The 22742-nt window shown below is 48.4% G+C and overlaps 1 protein-coding gene across 3 annotated transcripts in view; it reads left to right on the plus strand.

Annotated features, from left to right (window-relative positions):
• The window catches only part of LOC311363953 (rho-associated protein kinase 2-like), a 41285-nt gene that overhangs the window by 7015 nt on the left and 11528 nt on the right, over nucleotides 1-22742 (plus strand). For all 3 annotated transcript variants that reach the window (XM_084483941.1, XM_084483942.1, XM_084483943.1), the window contains exons 5-21: nucleotides 486-746; nucleotides 2119-2263; nucleotides 3301-3439; nucleotides 5541-5632; nucleotides 9423-9579; nucleotides 11310-11382; nucleotides 12406-12485; nucleotides 13318-13366; nucleotides 13828-13963; nucleotides 14545-14636; nucleotides 15450-15696; nucleotides 16632-16738; nucleotides 18181-18340; nucleotides 18868-19028; nucleotides 20965-21149; nucleotides 22191-22260; nucleotides 22429-22532. In XM_084483941.1, the coding sequence (XP_084340067.1) occupies nucleotides 486-746; nucleotides 2119-2263; nucleotides 3301-3439; nucleotides 5541-5632; nucleotides 9423-9579; nucleotides 11310-11382; nucleotides 12406-12485; nucleotides 13318-13366; nucleotides 13828-13963; nucleotides 14545-14636; nucleotides 15450-15696; nucleotides 16632-16738; nucleotides 18181-18340; nucleotides 18868-19028; nucleotides 20965-21149; nucleotides 22191-22260; nucleotides 22429-22532 (2258 nt within the window). The remainder of the gene's footprint in view (nucleotides 1-485; nucleotides 747-2118; nucleotides 2264-3300; nucleotides 3440-5540; nucleotides 5633-9422; nucleotides 9580-11309; nucleotides 11383-12405; nucleotides 12486-13317; nucleotides 13367-13827; nucleotides 13964-14544; nucleotides 14637-15449; nucleotides 15697-16631; nucleotides 16739-18180; nucleotides 18341-18867; nucleotides 19029-20964; nucleotides 21150-22190; nucleotides 22261-22428; nucleotides 22533-22742) is intronic.

Consider the following 22742-nt stretch of genomic DNA (forward strand, 5'->3'; position numbering starts at 1 on the left):
CAAATGGGTAGATATCTTGAGAACCCATTGTACAATTTTGACACTTGACACCTCTATTGCAAGGTCAGGGCAAATATTAATTCAATAATAACACTCATAATTGCACCATACGGCCAGCATATGACAATCAGAACGCATGTTCTTTTAGGGGTGTGTCACTTGACTGCTTTCTCATATGTTACACTGCCTTTTAAACATCTTACCGTCGCTAAATGACCCGTACACAGGTCATTTAGGGATGAGGAGGTTGAAAGGCAGAGGTCAAAATAATGCACACCCTTGGAACATTATTGAACGTGATTTGAATACTTGATTAGGATCAAGCACTGTGGTTTAGTGTGTGTGTGTGTGTGTGTGTGTGTGTGTGTGTGTGTGTGTGTGTGTGTGTGTGTGTGTGTGTGTGTGTGTGTGTGTGTGTGTGTGTGTGTGTGTGTGTGTGTGTGTGTGTGTGTGTGTGTGTGTGTGTGTGTGTGCGCCCCCTTCAGCTGTGCTGCGCGTTCCAGGACGACCAGCACCTCTACATGGTGATGGAGTTCATGCCGGGCGGAGACCTGGTCACGCTCACCATGAACTATGACCTCCCCGAGAAGTGGGTGCGCTTCTACACGGCGGAGGTGGTGCTGGCGCTGGACGCCATCCACAGCATGGGCTTCATCCACCGCGACGTCAAGCCCGACAACATGCTCCTGGACCAGCACGGCCACCTCAAGCTGGCCGACTTCGGCACCTGCATGCGGATGGACTCGGTGGGTTGGTTCGCCTCAAAGGTCCCGTGACGCGCCACCAGGTGTGAGTGTGATTAGCCGTCACGAGACGTTTTGGAAATCTGCCCCTTATGACATCACAAGTGGGCGTGTCCACCTGGATGTGTGCTGGATAGATCAGTCCACCAGCCGACCCAGTGGGCTGTAGCAAACGTTGCTCATCTATCCGTCACACGTCTAGGTGGACACGCCCACCTGTGATGTCTTAAGGGGCAGATTTCCAAAACGGCTTGTAACGACTAATCACACCACACCTGGGGGCGTGTCATGGGACCTTTAAGGCCAAATGACACTTTCGCGTTGACACGTATGTGGAGAGCAGCACTGATCGATAGCACGCCTCGCATGTGTGCCTCGCAGACCTACACGTACACACAGACGTCCTCGCATGGGTAAGCAACGCGTGACCCTTCCCCACACGAGGTTCTCGCCAGCTCATCAATGATTGGTCGAGCAGGGAACGGGTGTATTGATTGGTTTTCAGACACGGGTATAAAATGAGTGCATGCAGTGAAATTGAAACACTGTTTTCAGATGTACACTTGAATAGTAGCAGACGTGGTTGCTATGGTTCTTTATTCTCTGTGAACAAAGAACAAACGTTTCAGTTCTCTAACTTCAGTGTTCCCTCTGGTAGTGAAACCAGGGGTCGTTGAGGTGATGCTCTGTCAAATGATAAGCCGTATGCCAAAACAAACTAATATGAATGTCAACGCTCATGTGCGGGGAAGGAAAAAGGAAGTCTGAAGTATGGTTTCTGTCAAAAACTCTGTCAATATTGGTTGTTTTGCCCTTGACTCAATCTCAGCACCTTTGAACACCTTTCTTTTTTGTTAACCATGCCCAAAATTAACTATTAACCCTGATAAAGTCACTGACATGACAATTTGCGAGGCAAAGTCTATTTTTGCAGTACACAGCTTTGTTGATGGTACAATCTAAAAACAATCCTCAACTCTTGTTCGGTGCACCACCGTGTGGTCAGACTACACCATTACTCCACCCGGGTGCCCATTCATGCGTCTGCTTGTTTTGAGTGTCATTCAGCAACATTATGATGTTGGACTGATCATTTATAGACCTGGGTTCACGCTTCAACTGTGGTTTCAGAAAACATCATCACCATCATTTTCATCACCATCTATAGCACAACTCCATTTTTGTTTCTCCAATTTATTTTCTTTAATTCATTTTCAAAAAGTAGAACAAAATGGCCTAGAAATAATCACTTTTCAGAGGCCTACAAATAGCCGGCCTGTGATGGAGACAGATAGTCACTTTCTGCTCTTTGACACTGGCTGACTGGTAACAGATCTTTGGTTGATGAGTGTGTGTGTGTTCTCTGGTTCCTCAGACGGGCATGGTGCGCTGCGACACGGCCGTGGGCACCCCGGACTACATCTCCCCCGAGGTGCTGCAGTCGGAGGGGGGGCAAGGCTACTACGGCCGCGAGTGCGACTGGTGGTCCGTGGGCGTCGTCATCTACGAGATGCTGGTCGGTGAGTTTGCCGGGTTTTATTTATTTCTCTGGTCCACACTGAGGTGCGTAGGCGTGCGTGGGAGCGGTGGTAACTTTGGCAGCAGCCGATATGTGATTGGGGTCAGCGGGAACATGGCGCTCACACACCTACACACTTTTGAATATATTTCAGTTTTTAGAACCGAGGGGTGCTGTGTGCGCGTTTGGACCCCTTCCATTATGACGGCCGTCATGCACAGCGCCAAACACGGGTGCACAGCTAAAAGTTTAATTTCATTTCTTTCTCTTTTAAACTTCACTGCATCACTTTAGTTCAGATTTGGACCGAAACCTCTGGGTGTGATTGAGCACGACTGGATGTCTATTATTCTTGACAGCCGAGTAGTTAACATAATTTAGAACACAGACGAGGACTGCAGTGTAAAAGTTTAAAAATAAGTAAAAGAAGAAAATAAATGATGGGTTCCATCTTTTCTTTATTCATAATTGTTTTCATTATTTGTAACCTTTTCCACTGCAGTCATCCTTGTGTTTTCTCTCTAGTGTGGGACATGCTTTAAACCAGCTTGAGTGATTTGAAGACATGAGCGCAGTAGGGCTGAACGATTTGGGGAAATAATCTAATTGCGATTATTTCAACCAATATTGCGGTTGCGATTATTTTAGCTTTTTTATGTTCTGTATTATTCACTAAACAAGCAATAAATCATTCTGTAGTATGACCAACACAAAATTGGAAGCAGTCAACCTATAAACTGCTCTTTCTTTTAGGCTAGGCCGATGTGTTGAGATGAATTGATGCATGAATTGACATTATAACATCTTAATTTAACTATTGAAATTTTTTTTGTAAAGAAATACGAATCTTACTGATCTCCAGTAAGTAACAGTAAAAACATAAAAAAATTATAATTAAAAACACAAAATAGATTTTTTATTTTTGAATCACAGCCTTTGCGATTTGCATTTTGCGTTCTATTACATGGCGATGCCGGTTTGTATCCGATGAGTCGCTCAGCCCTAGTGCAGCGTTAAAGCAGCCGTCCCTGTGAGCAGGTGAGACCCCGTTCTACGCAGAGTCCCTGGTGGGGACCTACGGGAAGATCATGAACCACAAGAGCAGCCTGCGCTTCCCTGAGGACGTGGAGATGTCCCGGGACGTCAGAGACCTCATCAGCCTCTTCCTGACCGAGAGGTACGCAGCCTCACAACATGTACCCCGCCGGGCTCTGGCCTCCGTAGCGGTAGTAATGGTTCAGATGAATACAGTTCACGCAGGCGTTTTTACTGTAGAAAAGGCTCATATTTTCCTCAGTATTGGTTTGGGTTTCATTGCTTGAAAGCATAGAAAACATAAACCCCAGGTATTTTCTGCTTTAGTATTTTTCTGCTGGTATGCCAACTGAATGACATTGTTGTCGTGTTTTACATTGTCTAATATAATTTGTCATTTAAAATATGTGACTAATCTGCTAATATAGCTTTTAAAATGTTTGCCTCAAAAATGTTCGGTGGAACTATACACAATGCAAAGATACGGATAAGGGAAGAATTGTGGGCCTTAAAAAGTCTTCCAGCATGTGTGAGGGTTGAGGTATGTCCCCTTATGTCTGACCTCAACCCTTACTGAAAACGTTTGACAGGAATGTGTGAGGAATGTGACAAAAGTTAGAAGGGAAACAGTTTTATTTTTTTGTTTCTCATATCACTTCTTAAAAATAGAGCGGTTATAACTTTGAGTGCTGCCGCGGTTCGTTGGCATCATCGATGACTCTGACCGAGGCGATATGGCTGAAAGACATATCACGATATAACTATTGATCATTTTAATGACCTTAACCATGCTGGATTTTAAACACTTCTGTTTAACACTATGACCTTCCACTGTTCTTCATTGATAAATAATCCAATCCAATAAATAATAAAACGTATGTATCGGAAAACGCACTCTGAGTGGGTGGAGACGCTCGGAGTGAGTGTGTGGGCGGGGTGCAGTCAGGTCTATAGTTAGCATCCACTCCGCCCACCGGGTGCTGCTTCCTGTTTACTTTGGTGTCAGACCCCCAAACGACGGAGCTCCTGAAAACACAGGCCTCCATTTTTTTTTGGGGGGGGAGGGGGGAGGGGGGGGGCTGAGTAAAAACAGAGCCTTTCATTCATGGTCCTCCTAACGTTTATTTACTTTCTCACTTGACACACAGACACGTCGCACACACACGAGCGGGCGGGCGCGCACGCACACACACCTGACAATAAAAGCCCTCTTCAATGTCAAAATGCACTCAAAAGAGCCACATCATGTACCTGCAGCTCTAACTCTCTCTGTGATTGGCTCACTATCTCCGCCAGTCGTCTTCCTCCTCCTCACCACCTGTTTCGGATTTGGCGATTATTTGTTAATTTTCCTCCTCCTCTATTTTGCCAGCCGTTTTCCATTTCCCCCGTCCTCTGTTCCTTTAATACCTCCCTTCTCTTCCCCCTCTCTGTCTCTCTCGCACTCTGTCTGTCTCTCTCGTCGTTTGACTTACGCTTGTGGAGGCCCAGCCAGGTCTGCCCTCATTCTCTCCTTCAGGGTCTGAATGACACTCTGTCTCGCTCACTCTCTCTCTCCTCTCTCTCTCTCTCTCTCTCTCTCTCTCTCTCTCTCTCTCTCTCTCTCTCTCTCTCTCTCTCTCTCTCTCTCTCTCTCTCTCTCTCTCTCTCTCTCTCTCTCTCTCTCTCTCTCGTGTTCTTTATTTTCCTCACTCGCTTTCGGCTGGTTCCGGAATGTCACACACGTGGCAGGCCCCAAAACAGTCACACCCCCCTCTCACGTCCGCCCACCCCTCCTGCCCCAGCCAGCCCTGTGCCCAGTCAGAGTTGAGGGAGGAGAGCAAACAGGGGAAGGACTGTAGAATGAAAGGGAGAGAGAGAGGGAGAGAGCGAAGGCAGGGAGGGCCGGAGTGCGAAAGTCACATCTTGGATAGGCACACGTCTTGTTTTTGTTTGGGTTTTTTTTAAGACCACTGACGCCCACGCCTCGCTATTGTACTCGGAACTCAAATCGCTTTGGCCTTGGGGGTAGGAGGACCTGAGACTCTTCAAACCCCTTTCCCCCCCACCCCCTCCAGCCTCACAGCGTCCTCCACCACCGCCCCCCAGCGGCGCACAGCCACTCATGCCGCCATAGTCTCGGTCAGTGGACATGCTGTGGTCTGCTCTCGGTGGTCACGCTTTCACCAGCTGTGGGGGTGAGAGAGTGTGTGTGTTTAACGTTGGCGTAGCACTGACCACTGGCCTCCTGTGGCCCCATGCAGGGAGGTGAGGCTCGGACGCAGCACCGTGGATGAGATCCAACGGCACCCCTTCTTCAAGAACGACCAGTGGACCTTTGACACCATCCGACAGAGTAAGTCTGGGTCACTTTGTTATTGTTTTATTGTTGTTATGGTTAAACTCTTTGCTGCATGATGGAGATGGGTTTTGAGTACGTTGCCTCATTGCTCCATGACACAACCTCCCTACATTGAAAATATATAGTTGGTATAGAGTTGGTGGATGATTAAAGCACTTAAATAGCAACAGAGACATAAAACGACCCTGCGCAGGGTAGGCAGAAGATGTGTATGGTAATCCATGGCTGCTTTTAATCCCATGCTTTATAAATGTATGAAAAAACATAAAGATGAATATATATGTCCATGTCCCCAATCCAAGCCATGAGCATTTGATTTGGGGACATGGACATATATATTCATCTTTATGTTTTTCATACATTTATAAAGCATGGGATTAAACGCAGCCATGGATTACCATACACATCTTCTGCCTACACTGCACAGGGTCGTTTTATGTCTCTGTTGCTATTTAAGTGCTTTAATCATTTCTGCACTGTGCCAAGTTTCATGGCCGATCAGTCGTCAGCTGCCTCCTATCACATCTAACCTAAAGATAAAGGTATGAAGTAGGCGTAGCAGTAAAAGAAGGATTCTTTTTCAGGAGGACGTCTTTCTGGGTTTATAATTATCCGTGTTTCGTTTTGCCTCTCTCTCTCTCTCTCTGGGTTCACCTGGGTCTCGTTAAGAGAACAGTCTTGACCTCTGATCAGTCTGAAACACCCGACCACTTCTGTGCCACCTAGCCAGCCACTCTGCTTTTATAAGTGCTTTCATTGTTCCCTTGCCAGTGTTCCTTTTTTCATTGCTTACAAATCAAGTGTAGAACGCACACACAGACTGACTGACTGACTGACTGACTGACTCCTGCAGGGGAATGACACAGTGCACGTTCCACAATGCTTCATTGTCGTTTGATGTTTTTGCATTGCTTTTACAGTTGCATTTATAAATGCAAGCATTTATAAATTTACAGTTGCATTTATAAATGGCAAGAGATGTGTGGAGGGGTGGATAGAAGGAGAGATGTATGGAGGGGTGGATAGAGGGAGAGATGTATAGAGGGAGAGATGTATAGAGGGGTGGATAGAGGGAGAGATATATAGAGGGGTGGATAGAGGGAGAGATGTATAGAGGGGTGGATAGAGAGAGAGAGATGTATAGAGGGGTGGATAGAGGGAGAGATGTATAGAGGGGTGGATAGAGGGAGAGATGTATAGAGGGGTGGATAGAGGGAGAGATGTATAGAGGGGTGGATAGAGGGAGAGATGTATAGAGGGGTGGATAGAGGGAGAGATGTATAGAGGGGTGGATAGAGGGAGAGAGATGTATAGAGGGGTGGATAGAGGGAGAGAGATGTATAGAGGGGTGGATAGAGGGAGAGAGATGTATAGAGGGGTGGATAGAGGGAGAGAGATGTATAGAGGGGTGGATAGAGGGAGAGAGATGTATAGAGGGGTGGATAGAGGGAGAGAGATGTATAGAGGGGTGGATAGAGGGAGAGAGATGTATAGAGGGGTGGATAGAGGGAGAGAGATGTATAGAGGGGTGGATAGAGAGAGATGTATAGAGGGGTGGATAGAGGGAGAGAGATGTATAGAGGGGTGGATAGAGGGAGAGAGATGTATAGAGGGGTGGATAGAGGGAGAGATGTATAGAGGGGTGGATAGAGGGAGAGAGATGTATAGAGGGGGGGATAGAGGGAGAGATGTATAGAGGGGTGGATGGAGGGAGAGATGTATAGAGGGGTGGATAGAGGGAGAGATGTATAGAGGGGTGGAGAGATGTATGGAGGGGTGGATGGAGGGAGAGAGAGATGTATAGAGGGGTGGATAGAGGGAGAGAGATGTATAGAGGGGTGGATAGAGGGAGAGAGATGTATGGAGGGGTGGATAGAGAGAGAGAGATGTATGGAGGGGTGGATAGAGAGGGAGAGAGATGTATAGAGGGGTGGAGAGAGGGAGAGATGTATGGAGGGGTGGATGGAGGAGAGATGAACTCGGGCGGGGCTGTGTGCGGTGCTGTGGACGCTCCTAATGAGAGGGGCAACCCCAGAATGGAGGCCTGCTCCAGCTCCCGCACTCTCACTGTGGCCACGGCTGTCTGTCATTAGGCATTCTGCTACCGCACAGCATGCTGGGAAGTCGTGCCGCAAGGCCTCGCTTGTGACTCCTCACCCCCCATCTCCCTTGTCTCTCTCTTGTCTCACCGCAGATCGCTTGCTTCTCATCCCACTTCTTAAAGTTTGCTTCAATCCTCTATTTTCTTTGAGTCGTCACCCCATCACCCACCCCTCCAACATGCTTTTTTTTCTCCTTTTTTTTTTTCTCCATCTGATGCAAGTTATATTGGTCATGCCTTCATCCAGTAGTACTAAGTTAAAGTGTGATGTTGGAGGAAGCATGTGTGTCTGTTTCCTCTTGAGGACGGATCCTTTGGCTGTAGCAGAAGCTCAGTCCTCGTCCTCATTGACCCTTTCCATGTCTGTCTGACCACCCGCTACAGATATATAGGTATATATAGTGTGTGTTGGTCTACTGCTCTCTGCTAGCAAGGCGCTTGTCTCTAAGCAGGCTCCAGACTCCTCTACCGCTCGCAGTGATCAACATGTGTTATAAGCGATGCGTCCAACCATTCATTTCATAGTCTATTCACTATTCTTCAAATTAATCTATTCATCCTTTAGTCTGGAAATGTCATGGAAACACGATAACATGATGTTCATGTTAAGACTGAGACTGTACCGGTGATTCAGGGCTGTACAAATAACATTAATTAATGTACAATACCTTAGTAAACAATTCTATGTTAAGTTAACATGAAAACCATTACCTTAGTTAACATGTACAGCATAAGTATTTAACTGTATTTAACTTTAAGGTAATTGCTGGTAATGTTTATTACGGCATTAACTAATTTTAATTAATGGCTAATTGTACCCTTATTGTAAACTGTCACCAATGCCATAAATAACAGCAAAAATAGCATTGCGAGCAAGTTACAAGTGTGATTAATACCATTTGTATTAATTGTATTGTGTTGTTGTTGTGTTGATGAATTGTCTATCAATTCCCATATCAATGAATTGACTAATTGTTGCAGCCCTAATGTATTCCACTGTTTCAATGTGGTGCAGTATTGAACGTGTGTAGGTTGATGTGCTTTTGTTTTCCATGTCGACATAAGTCAGAGTCAACATGATCAGTGTTTGACCCAACCTCTACATCATGGTATCTCTCTGACCGTCTCTCTCTCTCTCTCTCTCTCTTACCCTCTCTCTACTCTCACTTCTTCTCCAACCTTGTGGTCTCTCTCTGACCCTCTCCCTGTCTCTCTCTCTGACCTTCTCCCTGTCTCTCTCTGACCCCCTCTCTGTTTCTCTCTACTCTCCCTTCTTGTTCTCCGATCTCTCCATCATGGTCTCTCTCTGACCCTCTCTCTGTCTCTCTACCCTCCCTTCTCCTCCCTCTCTCTCTGTCTCTCTACCCTCCCTTCTCCTCCCTCTCTCTCTGTCTCTCTACCCTCCCTTCTCCTCCCTCTCTCTCTGTCTCTCTACCCTCCCTTCTCCTCCCTCTCTCTCTGTCTCTCTACCCTCCCTTCTCCTCCCTCTCTCTCTGTCTCTCTACCCTCCCTTCTCCTCCCTCTCTCTCTCTGTCTCTCTACCCTCCCTTCTCCTCCCTCTCTCTCTGTCTCTCTACCCTCCCTTCTCCTCCCTCTCTCTCTCTGTCTCTCTACCCTTCCTTCTCCTCCCTCTCTCTCTGTCTCTCTACCCTCCCTTCTCCTCCCTCTCTCTCCGGCCCCCAGCGGTGGCCCCGGTGGTCCCAGAGCTGAGCAGTGACATCGACACCAGCAACTTTGACGACATTGAGAAGGTCAAAGGGGGCGACACCTTCCCCCAGCCCAGAGCCTTCGTGGGCAACCAGCTTCCCTTCGTGGGGTTCACCTACTTCAAGGAGGACCAGTAAGTTCCCCCGCCTCCCCTGAGTCTAAACGGCTGTCCCCCCCCCCCCCCCCCCCAGGCCTGTATAGGAGATAATGTCCTCATCCCTGAGGTCGTGGTCCTACACGTTTGCCTCGCAGGTCGTCTTCTGTACGTCGGCGCTGCAGTGATTATACATGTGTTGGCTAGGCGACTGTGAATGGTGGCAAGGAAGGGTGTGGTTGGCTTTCTTAAGGGTCTCTGTGCTCTCAGGAAACAGGAAGCATGTCTGTGGGCCCAGACCGCTATGGAGAGAAGGGGTCGAGTGGGAGAGCTTCACACCCGCATGGCCCTTTAAAGAAAAAAAAAAAAAGAAGGTCTCAACGCACCGCTGTGAGAGACACTGTGGGCCTGTTTCAGGTCCACACTGCAGCCTTGTACTCACACCTCTCAGCTCACTCTCACTCCCGCTCTCCTGCTCTCTCTCACCCTCTGGCCACTCAAGACCGTCTGCTACGTTGTCCCTGCTCCCAGATGCATGAAAATGAACCAGCCAGGAGGTTGGACGGTAAACTGTCGTTGATGGCCACGTCATTAAGACTGAAGTCTTGTTTGTTAGTCTGAAGGATTGTGAGGCGTAAACATGATCCACTATTGCTAAAGAGTTACGATGATGACAACTTCTGAATTATTCTGAAAAGTATTTGTCCAGCCAGCTCAACAAATGGTGAGAAATTACTTTCCAATGTAGGGGTGGGGAAGGGGGGGGGGGGGGTGCTGTTTATGACTACACGATTTCCAAATGCATGTATAAAAGACCCATCTGTTGCGTTCTCTATGTTTGGCTGCGTCCCATTGGCCAAGTCTCACTGGCTTCCTCTGATTGGATCTTCTGTGATGGAAATACTAAAGAACTGGCCAGGGATCTTTTATTTGCAACTAAGGTCTCGTAAGGTTGGATTGCTTATGAGTTGCAATTTTCAATCTCAGCCTTGCATAGAAAAACTTGTGGTGAAACAGTTTTTGGTTGTTCCTGCGTTTCACTGGCCTGGTCCAAAGCATCGCTACGGTAGATATAATTATTGTATGTTGTTTTTACTTCTCTGTATTAGCTAGGTATTCCAAGGCAATTCTAACTTTCACGATAAAATACTGTAGTGTTGGAACGCATTCCTGTGTGGCAAAGAAAAAGTGGTTGGAATGTTTTTCCTGCACATTTCCAACATGCGTGACGGTGAACAGTTCTTTGTACAGTAGGCCTATGGTTACTGAAACGGGCACTGTTGACGCCTATGCACACACACACACACACACACTTAAAGGCCGGGCAAAATCTCAGGTGATGGCGGTAAAGGAGTCACACAGAGTTTGAGGACAACTCGCTCAACTCTGAGAGTTCAAAATGTCAATCTTTTCTTTTTCCAGAATCCAGCATATTAAGTTTTAATATAGACATGGTACATACACTCCCTTCTCCTTCCGCACTTGTAGTGTGACCCACCAGATTACTGGAGGACAAAACGGTACTGTTTAAGACCCTAAAAGGGAAAAGGCCCGATTGTAGTGGGTTTGTACTCTGCTGCTGAGAGTTTCCTCCAGACTTTTGGCCATTGGTCAATGTGTGACCCACTGACAAAGGTAGGCTCGGCATTCATAGTGGACAAGGGCAAGTACACACATGTGTGAACAAGATTAGACGTTGACTCAGAGTGTGTTTCTGTCCCTCTCTCTGTCCCGGTCTCTCTCTCTCTCTCGCTTTATTTCTGTGTCAGGCTGCTTGGTGGAAATATATGCAGCTCATTGAAGGAGGACTGCTTTGATGAGAAGGACGGCTCTCGTGGCGAGGTAGGGGATGGGTTGGTGTGTGTGTGACGGGATGTTGCTGTCAGGTATAAACATGCTCTTCCTAATATCTGAGTTCCACAATAGTGAAACTTAATCATCAAAGTTTTTACCAAAATTTACTTTTATTTAACTACCATCGCAACCCTACTTTGAGCCAGCATGAATCCATGGCCCTGTCACAGTTCATTCAACTTATAAATTAGCTTAACCAGTCAAAAAAAACATTCCTTATGGGGCGCTGCCATGTCCTCGTAGAGTAGTGCTTCATACAGTTGTTGTGAAAAGGATCCGTCTGTAAATAACGGTCTGCGTTTGCAACCTCACTGGACCATAGACCTCACTGCTCCAGCACTGGTGTTCTCCATTGGTCCTGAAAAGTCTTAAAATGGATCCAACCTCTCTCATGGTTTCCCAGAAGCAGCGTTCATTTTGCAGACATCAGACAGATGCATGTGACACACTTACATCGGTCACATGCAAGCGTGACGGTTGTCGTTTAAGTAGGTTCAAAGGTTCAAAATGGGTTGCTGAAAGTGATATAAATGTCACAACCTGATCTCTGCTCCTCCTCTCTGCTCCTTCTCTCTCCTATCTCTCTGCTCCTCCTCTCTGCTCCTTCTCTCTCCTATCTCTCTGCTCCTCTTCTCTGCTCCTCCTCTCTCCTATCTCTCTGCTCCTCTTCTCTGCTCCTCCTCTCTCCTATCTCTCTGCTCCTCTTCTCTGCTCCTTCTCTCTCCTATCTCTCTGCTCCTCTTCTCTGCTCCTCCTCTCTCCTATCTCTCTGCTCCTCCTCTCTCTGCTCCTCTCTGCTCCTCCTCTCTGCTCCCTCGCTCTGGTCCTGCTCCTCTCTGCTCTTCCTCTCTGCTCCTCCTCTCTCCTCTGTCTCTCTCCTCCGTCTCTCTCTCCTCCGTCTCTCTGCTCCTCCTCTCTGCTCCTCCTCTCTCCTCTGTCTCTCTGCTCCTCCTTACTCCTCCTCTCTGCTCCTCCTTACTCCTCCTCTCTGCTCCTCCTGTGTGTGAGCAGCTGAAGGAGAAGATCCACCAGCTCGAGGAGCAGCTGGACCATGAGATGCAGGCCAAGGATGAGCTGGACCACAAGTGCAGGTATGGACCGACTAGAGAGGAGCCAATGAGAACAATGATATCAACATTGGATATCCTTTATTAATCCCAGAAATGAAGGTGTCTTAACAGAAAGTAAAGGACAGTAAGGCGAATGAAACCTAAAAAAATTCATTAAGAAAACTGCAGACAAACACTAAACAAATCCTCTCCTACTTCTACTGAATAATACAAATTGAGTTTAAATAAAGTTATGAAAAGTCTTAACATAACAACAACAAAATGACTGAAAACCCTCAATTCTTTCTCCTCCACACTTAAACTAATCTCGAAAGTTTGTTCGGTCCATCTACGCTCTGATCGCGCACCACTTGCAATTTCTGCAGAGCGACGGCGGCGGGAGAGAACTCTGACACTGATCTCGGCTAATTTGGTTCCCAGGGAGACGGTGACAGGGCCGCGCTTCAATTGCACTCTCCGTTCTGCCCTCGTCAGCAGATTTAAAAGTGGTCTCTTTGAGATAACGACAGAGCTGACTGCATTAGGGACGGAGATATTGTTCTGTTTGAATCTAATATTGATGCCGCAGTATCTTCTGCTACGTGCTATTGTGGTTTGAAGTGGGTTTAAATCGCTTGGAGGTCCATTTTGAAATTCCGAGGTGAAAAAACGACTTGTCTAAACCCGATAAAGTACGGCAAATCACCAAACATGTCAACTTATTGCGTCACTCACTTTCCTCAACTCCTTAATTGCTGGCGGTGGTTCAGCTCAGCGCTGTGGCGCCCGGCCGTAGCGCTGGTTTGGACACGTTGTTCTGGACGCACACACAGAAGCACTAACTTATCCCTGACCGGTGTGTGTTTCCCACCAGGCATGCCACCAGCCGCCTGGAGAAGTTGGTGAAAGAGCTGGACGAGGAGGTAAGGGCAGGGCGGAGGGACGCGGGGACCTTTAGAGGGAGAGCACGGAGGAGGCACATGTGAGGGGGACCGATATTGTTGGCTCCACACTGCTTCACTGCAGTGCTCTTTTGTTATTCTGGAGACATTGTTGCTGCTGCTGTCCAACCCCCTCCCCCCTTCCTCCCTCGACTCACCCTCTATCTCTCTCTCCCTCCCTCGACTCACCCTCTATCTCTCTCTCCCTCCCTCGACTCACCCTCTATCTCTCTCTCCCTCCCTCGACTCACCCTCTGTCTCTCACCCTCATTTCTCCCTACCTCCCTCAACTCACCCTCTATCTCTCTCTCCCTCCCTCGACTCACCCTCTGTCTCTCACCCTCATTTCTCCCTACCTCCCTCGACTCACCCTCTGTCTCTCTCTCCCTCCCTCGACCCTCCCTCCCTCCCTCCCTCCCTCGCTCCGCCTGGCGGGGGTGCAGATGAGCAGCCGTCAGGGCGTGGAGTCGTCCCTCCGTCAGCTGGAGATGGAGCGGGCCCTGCTGCAGCACCACAACTCTGAGAGCCTGCGCAAGGCCGACGCCGAGATGGAGCGCAAGCGGAGCCTGGAGAACGAACGTGAGCCCCTCCCTTTATGGCGTCTTGTTTGTTTTCCTACGTGCGTGTTTTTGTGTGTGTCTTTATGGGCTTTTGGGCCTTTTTACGGGCGGTGAGGAGAGACAGGGAAGGGGGTTGAATCGGAGTTCTTTGGAACCACTATACCGACTACCACTACATAATTGATGTGGCCGATGTTGACTCTGTAGTCTTTGGTTCATCTCTGTGGTCGCCCCTTCAAGTGAAAGTATTTACTTCTTCACCGATTTCTATCGTGTTTCATGTCGCTAGCTTCAAGTTGTTTCAATGCAGCCTGCTGTCCAACGTGTGTGTGTGTGTGTGTGTGTGTGTGTGTGTGTGTGTGTGTGTGTGTGTATATGTATTTGAAAAAGAAATGTAAGACGCTCTGGATAAAAACATCAAACAACAACAACGTAATAATAGTTTGTAAGCGATGACTCTTTAACAATGACGCAGTGGTACCGTTATAGACGTGCTCTCCGCCCTGTGTTGGTGGAGGGGGGGGCTTTGACCAAATGTGATTTAAAATAAATAAAAAACAATGCACTTCTTTCCATCATTTGATTGTTGTTTAAAATCAGTGAACAGCATGCGGGACCAGCTGGAAGAGCTGAAGAGGAGGAACCAGAGCTCCCAGGTCTCCACAGAAAAGAACATTCAGCTGCAAAGACAAGTGAGTGGGCGTCCTGCTGCCTCATCTCGCACCACTACAAAATGTGCTTTATAGAGCCAACCTCGTTTCAACTTGGGGCTCTACGAAGCCTTCCTCATGGATGCACTCCATTTCAACGTGACGTACTCTGTGACCTTGACGATGGCCTCCATTAGACATCTTTAAATGCTGGTGAACTCCAGGAGAAGGTCCCGGGGAGGCTCCCCGCCGCCCGTGGTTGAAGGAGGCGGCGTGCCTCTTTGGAGGCTTTTTGGAAGTGAAAGTTACAAACCTCAATGCATCTCTCAATCTCATGACTTAACCCCGCCCAGTCGAACCAGAGTTACATTTACATTTGGGGCGTTTAGCAGACTCTTTTATCCAAAGCGACTTACAACAAGTACGTTTGCTAGAAGAAGGGTTAACAATATATCGCTGTCGGTACAGTAAGGATGTTCATAGAACCAATGGCCAAGCACTAACAATCGCTAGGTTAACCCGTTCCCCGTACACAACAAAGACCGCTGGGATAAGCTGCTGCACAACGGTCCTTCAAGGAGCTAATATTAATCAAGTTTAGACATTTGTTACCTTATTTATAAAGTAATGTTATTCAGGGAATGTTGTTCAGGCATACTTTAATAGGGTTTCATTTACAATAGTATAGTATATAATATTAACATTTAATTTATAAAAAATAAAAAAAGATACATCTATGATCCACTGCAACCGACTCTGATTGGCTGCAGTGGACGACAGACGGTCCAGCGGCCTCTCCCCCGGTCTCTCCTGTCCGTCCTGGTCACCCTCCCCGTGTGTGTGTCCGGTGTGCAGCTGGACGAGGCCGGCGCCGCGCTGCGGGCCGAGCTGGAGGCGGCGGAGCGGGGCCGGCGGGGCCAGGCCGAGGCCCACAAGCAGGCCCTGGCCCTGGAGGCCAGCCTGCGGGAGGCGCAGGGGAAGTGCGCGCGGCTGGAGCAGGGCGAGGTGGAGCTGGAGAAGAGGCTGCGGGGCCTGCAGGCCGAGCTGGAGGCCGAGCGGAGGGAGCGGAGCCTGGGGGCCCAGAGCGCCGCCGAGCTGCAGGGTGAGCGACGGCCGAGCGGAGGAGGAGGCTGCCGGTCTTTAATCTCATTTGACCTTTTGTTTTTTTTTTACTGGACGTCTCATCGGGGGGTTAGACACCTCTTTTGCATGAGAGACCGCAGCACAATTACAAATGCCACGTACAGACACGTCTCGTGATCAGGTTCCAGTGTGAGCCAGTGGACATCACGGCCACTAGGCAGCAGGGAGGGGGGAAAATGCAGACCGTGACAGAAACTGGAGCTCGGAGCTGGCCAGGGTTGCAGATCGGAGGGAGTGTTGCTTTGGAGCAAGGACCAGGAAAGATCTGATCATGGGTGGAAACATCTGTTCAGGAGGCTCTGAGTGGGCCCTGTCTGTAGCCAAGGGTAGCAAATAGGCCTCTAACTAGTCCGGGGCCAGTACCTCATGTGAGATTGTCTTTGTTTGAAACCCTTCACGTCAACATTATGGAAAACAATCTTAGCAGAGTGAGCCCTTTTTGAGAAGGGGTCTTAGTTTGCAAGTACTGTTTTGGATCGTATGTTGTGTGTTTCTCTTATTCTAAAGTCACCGTACTGGTGGATTAACCAACAGAGGAAAAACATTGGCGTGTTGTTTTGGCTCTTAAGGGTGTGCTAGTGCCTTATGTCATGTCTCACCTCGGCCGCTGTCTGCAACATGTCTCCATCAGAATTTCCACATTTTGTAGTAAAAATGATTTTGGCCATAACAATAGACTTTGGACTTTGAAAAAAGGCGTCAGGATATTTCCATGGTTAAGGTGTTTTATCTTCTTGGTTCAAACCCGTATATCTGTGAGACCCCTGCCTAACCTCGACTCATCAGAAGAAATAAAACACTGCACGTTGCTCTGCTTTGAGTCCAAGCATTATGGTTCTGCTGGCCCACACTTCAAAGGCCCTTAACCTCTCTCTCTCGCTCTCCCTCTCTCAGGACGCCTCTCTAGGCTGGAAGAGGAGGCCAAGGAAGTGCGCTCGTCTCTCTCTGATGCTGAGAGCACTAAGAGGGAGTTGCAGCAAAGCATCACAGATCTGGAGAAGGTGAGCCGGTTCTTTAAAGCTTCATGTTGCCTGGCTCACTTCAGTAGCTTCACTGTTGTTGTACTGTACTCCTCTCCATCTCCCATTTTTAAAAGAAAAATAAGTAAGGGATATTGTACACAACGCCGGTCATTATCGGGAAATAAGTCTTTTTTTATGATAATGACTGGCGACGTTCTATACATTATCCCGCTTATTACACGGCTACTTACCAAAACGAAAAAATAACTTCACACGTCTTTTTACAATTTATTTGTTACCAGCATTCGTAGTGTTGATCAGCCGAGAAGTAGTCCGCCAAAGACATTGACGTCGCTTAGCAACCGAATACACTGGGGTTGATACGTTACCGGACTACTTGCGGAGTGATACGAAAGACAGCGGTCATTATATGCTTAGCAACGGTCATTATTGAAAAATAATTCACCACCAGAAGTCAGGAAGGCCCATGTGAGTGAACGGAGCGTTCCACAGCATTGAGAAGAGCCGTGTAATAACATTAATTATAAAACGGGTGGCTTAAATCAAGCGATCTGATTGGTTCCCAACTGTTGTATATTGAGCGTATACACACAGCTATGACGCCCGTTCAGTCCAGTATCACTCTGCGCCTAACTCTAACTGTTGTTTATGTATATATAAAAGCAATAGCATAGTTCACTGAAGCCTAAAAACATGTTGATTGATGGAGAGGGTGGAAATGTTGTACAGCAATAGGCACACGGTGAGTGAACTCGATAGTAGGCTAAATTGCCGGCGAACCGAGCTACCGTCTCTAGCCTAGCCTTCTCCCTGAAGGACGCTACAGTGTGTTGTATAGCAACCACCGTACACTTTGCAGGCAGTCAGGAGGGACTACTTTTTTGTATTTGTTAAAAAAAAAGCTTTTCCGACTTTCTAGCTTTTTCAAAATTGAGGGTGTCTATGACTTTCATTTCGCCATACTTACGTAACCGTTTTATAAAAGCAATAGATCACTTCAGTCAGTGGCAGCTCCGCTGCGCGTCGGGACGGACAACGCCCCTTAACTGTGGTATAATGACTGTATACCACAGCCTGTCGTGATCTATTGCTTAAACAATGTATGGGAATTCAGTACTTGGTTTCCATTGATGTAACTGGACAGGTGTTTTAAATCAATCAGGGATAGCTATGTTGTCTGGGATCTCCGATAATCATAAATTGGCATGATTTTTAATAGATATTTGTCTTCAGATATCATTGGATTATGTTTTAGTTTCATCTTATTAGCTACCGTAGCAGGCTGAAAGACATTAATAAATGCATTCAGCTGATGACTACCCATGAATAAGCTGAGACTGGAGCTACTTGTCTATCAAAATGATCCGATATTTAAGTTTGATAGCCGCGCGTAACCCAGGAGCAGCGCTAGACCAGTGACTGAGCCGCGGTCTCCCCCTCTCCACGTCCTCGCTGCGCAGGCGAAGAGCACCCAGGAGATCGACCTGACCTTCAGCCTCCGGGCCCTGCAGCAGAGCCTGGAGCAGGAGGAGGCCGAGCACAAGGCCACCAAGGCCGGCCTCGCCGACCATAACCAGATCTACCGCTCCATCGAGGAGGCCAAGTCGGGGGCTCTGAAGGGTGAGCCGGGGGGCGGGGCGGGGCTCGGCTCCTTGGAGAAAACTCCAGCTTTAACCTTTAAGAAAAAAAATAATATGAGACGTCAGCAAACGTTATAGCGTGCTGACTCAAGAGTTCCCGGGTGAGAGACCCTGTGTTAGAGTTTGATATGGGAGCTTCAAACCACCTCCAAGTGTGTGTGTGTGTGTGTGTGTGTGTGTGTGTGTGTGTGTGTGTGTGTGTGTGTGTGTGTGTGTGTGTGTGTGTGTGTGTGTGTGTGTGTGTGTGTGTGTGTGTGTGTGTGTGTGTGTGTGTGTGTGTGCGCCGTCTGACTGTGTGTGTGTGTGTGCGCGCGACGTCTGACTGTGTGTGTGTGCGCGCGACGTCTGACTGTGTGTGTGTGCGCGCGACGTCTGACTGTGTGTGTGTGTGTGCGCGCGCCGTCTGACTGTGTGTGTGTGTGTGCGCCGTCTGACTGTGTGTGTGTGTGTGTGCCGTCTGACTGTGTGTGTGCGTGTGCCGTCTGACTGTGTGCCGTCTCCCTCCAGAGCTGGAGTGCACGCTGCAGGAGGAGCGCGGCCAGAAGCAGCAGGTGGAGGGCCGGCTGCTCCAGCTGGAGAAGGAGCACTCTATGCTGGACCACGACTACAAGCAGAGCCAGCACACGCTGGACGAGCTGCGCACGGACAAGCACAAGCTCACTGAGGAGGTGTGTGTGTGTGTGTGTGGAGGGGGCAGCCTGCCCCCAAGTGCAGAGGGAGCAGAGAAAATGAACTGTCGCTTGAAGTGGAAAGGAAGGCAAGCAGACAGTAGGCTACATTATGCATCTGATACCCTGAGAGCTCCCGTCCTTTAGAGATAACGGTACAGGCACTACAGCCGTGAGGGAGCATCCTCCTCCATTGTACCTTAGAGTCGACCACCTGAAATGTGCTTCAAGGTTTAAGGAATCTGATAATGGAGTAGTCATTCAGTTTAAGCGATCGACCACAGTAATCTTAAATGTTGTATTTTATCATAATTATGTAAATAAGGGTTATCAAGGTATGCATTAAGCATCAGAAAAATGAAGATCCATCACATCCTTTGTGATCTCATTTAATTTCAGTCTATAGATTTTCTCCTGCTCCTTCAGGCTGATTTAATGGGTGGAGTCTTTTTCCCCTCGTAGCCTGGCGGGCGACCAGGGAGCCCCCTCCCTACAGCCACGGTGCAGCTGAGGGACGCCGCGGCCTTTCAGAATATTAGGAAGTAGAAAATATACAAAACAGTCAGGGGGAGAGGGGAGGGGGGGCGGGGATTCAGACCACACCCCTACAATAGAGCCAAGATGCAATGTTCAATCCTTGATTCGCAGGCTCCTGCCGGATACCCCAACAACCAACGCCATCCTGCTACGTTGTCGACTTTTCTATGTTGAACTCTTACTGTGTTGCTGTGTCCCATGGTTATCCTCTCCCATGATAGTGCGTCCTCTCCTGTTATTATCCGTTGCTCCCCCATTCTGACTCACGTTGGTACTCTATCCCATTGATAGGATCCCTTCCAATCATTACCTGTTCACATACAAAAAGGTGCAACCCCCTGATTCCTACTGGTTACCGTTATGCAGTACCCTGGAAATCCAGAGTTCTTGCGAGAGCACAATTTGATTTTGCTCAGCGAGTCACTCTGGGAACAAGCAATATACTCACTCCCCGATTCCCCTGGCCCAGAACATTAACCAATCACATCGGTGTATCTGATATAGGCGGGCCAAAAGCGTTGCTGTTTTACCGACCGGATACGGCAAGAGTCTTATCTATTGGTTAGCTCTGCTGGTCTGGATACGTCACCCCTTGTATTCTTCTGATTGGTCGTAATGTTATCCAATGGGGCTTGGGGCCGCCCCTCGAGTTGGGCCATTGTCATTACTCGTTGCCAGACCCTACAGCTTTCTAGATGTGGCTCTGGATTTCCAGACTAGTTATGCAGAAGAAGCCAATCACAAACCGCACACACTCTCTATGTTAAACGATCAACGTGTTGTTGGACTGTAAGACATAATAACGGCCAGACCCTCAGTCACTCCATTGATCAACGCCTTAAGAACAGTAGGGGGTTGGAGGCAGGGAGGAGGAGGAGGAGAACAGGATGAAGGTGAAACCAAATCAATTGTTCACGGGTTGGATACCGATGTTTGGCCGGGAGGGGGATAAAAACAGGATGGGCAAACCATGTTGACTGTCTGATCAACCAATAGCGTCAGAGACACGGATCTGGCAGGGATGGGGATGAGGACAGGGAAAAGGTCTCATCATATTTACTCGTTGATATGTCAATTGTGCGGGTCAGAGACGGGGCTCTGGCAGGTAGGGGGATGAAACGGAACGATGCGAAACCATACAGAGCGGTCTAGCGATCAATACCTTCCCCTCAATACACCCCCGTATGACATGTTATGGTACGTTCCTGTCCATCACCTCAATAATAATGGAGTCTCCCCAACGTGATCCCACTGACGTTCTTGTTGTTTAGACTGAATCTTCTAACGTGTGTGTGTGTGTGTGTGTGTGTGTGTGTGTGTGTGTGTGTGTGTGTGTGTGTGTGTGTGTGTGTGTGTGTGTGTGTGTGTGTGTGTGTGTGTGTGTGTGTGTGTGTGTCAGGTGATGACGGTGACCCTGCGTCTGGAGCAGGAGATGCAGCGGCGCGGCCTGTGCCAGAAGGAGCTGGTGCTGCAGAGCCAGCAGGCGGCGGTGCTGCGCGGCTCAGAGAAGCAGCTGAAGCAGGAGATCAACCACCTGCTGGGCCTGCAGCAGAGCCAGGACGCACACCACCAGGAGCTACGCAGGTAACACACACACACACACCACCAGGAGCTACGCAGGTAACACACACACACACACACACACACACACACCACCAGGAGCTACGCAGGTAACACACACACACACACACACACACACACACACACACACACACACACACACACACACACACACACACACACACACACACACACACACACACACACACACACACACCCCACCAGGAGCTACGCAGGTAACACACACACACACACACACACACACACACACACACACACACACACACACACCACCAGGAGCTACGCAGGTAACACACACACACACACACACACACACACACACACACACACACACACACACACACACACCCCACCAGGAGCTACGCAGGTAACACACACACACACACCACCAGGAGCTACGCAGGTAACACACACACACACACACACACACACACACAGACAGACAGACAGACAGACAGACAGACAGACAGACAGACAGACAGACAGACAGACAGACAGACAGACAGACAGACAGACAGACAGACAGACAGACAGACAGACAGACAGACAGACAGACAGACAGACAGACAGACAGACAGACAGACAGACAGACAGACAGACAGACAGACAGACAGACAGACAGACAGACAGACAGACACACCCACCCACCCACCAGGAGCTACGCAGGTACTAGCACGCACGCACACCCAGATATATAAAGACACACAAAGATGCGAGCACACAGACACTGCTAATCACAGACTTAATTATTTAGATTGTTAAGGGTTTATAATGGGGGCTTTTTAATTGTTCTTAATTGGTTAAAGCGCTGGGGGGTCGTCAATCCAACCTCCCTTCATTGATCCTGCAGTGCCACTAAAATCAACTACACAAAGTGAAGCTACCATGTGTAGTTTGTAGTGTGTGGAGCTGGTGGGATACTAGTTTAGTTAGTTACTTTATCACAGACAGAACCTCTTAAGTTGTGGTCTTTATTTGTTGCCGTGGTGAGCGGGGTAACGTTGAAGGTCCCTAATGAGTGGGATGTCTCTGTCTCCCTCTCAGGGAGAAGCAGGATGCTGACAGCCAGCTGAAGGATCTGAAAGACCAGCTTGAGACGCAGCAATACTTCACGGTAACTCCCCACCCGACCCCGATCTATCAAATAGATCTATCAAATAGCTATATATATATATAAATATATATACCGATCTATCAAATAGCATTGTACCCTCTAGCGGTCCATAAAACATGTTAGTATTTAGCATGGCACGTCCTTGAATGCTTTCTGTCTCCTCTACAGACGCTCTACAAGACCCAGATCAGGGAGATGAAGGAGGAGTGGGACGAGAGGAACAAGCTGTACCAAGACGCCCAACAGAGACTGGAGCAGTACCAGGAGGAGAGGTACCCCCCTTCTGGGACGCAGCCCGCTCTCACACTCACTCGACCACTCACTCACCCGTTCACTCACTCACTCACACTCTCTCACTTCATTTCCATTCCTCAAAATGGAAAGCCCCACAAATGTCAAAGTAACAGTGGAAGTAACACGTTCACGTACGGGTGAATAATGTTTGTCAACTATGCTGATGGATGATTCATGAAGTGTACGAT

This window comes from Micromesistius poutassou, assembly GCF_964030765.1.
Source record: "Micromesistius poutassou genome assembly, chromosome: 19".
In the NCBI taxonomy this organism is placed as follows: Eukaryota; Metazoa; Chordata; class Actinopteri; order Gadiformes; family Gadidae; genus Micromesistius; species Micromesistius poutassou.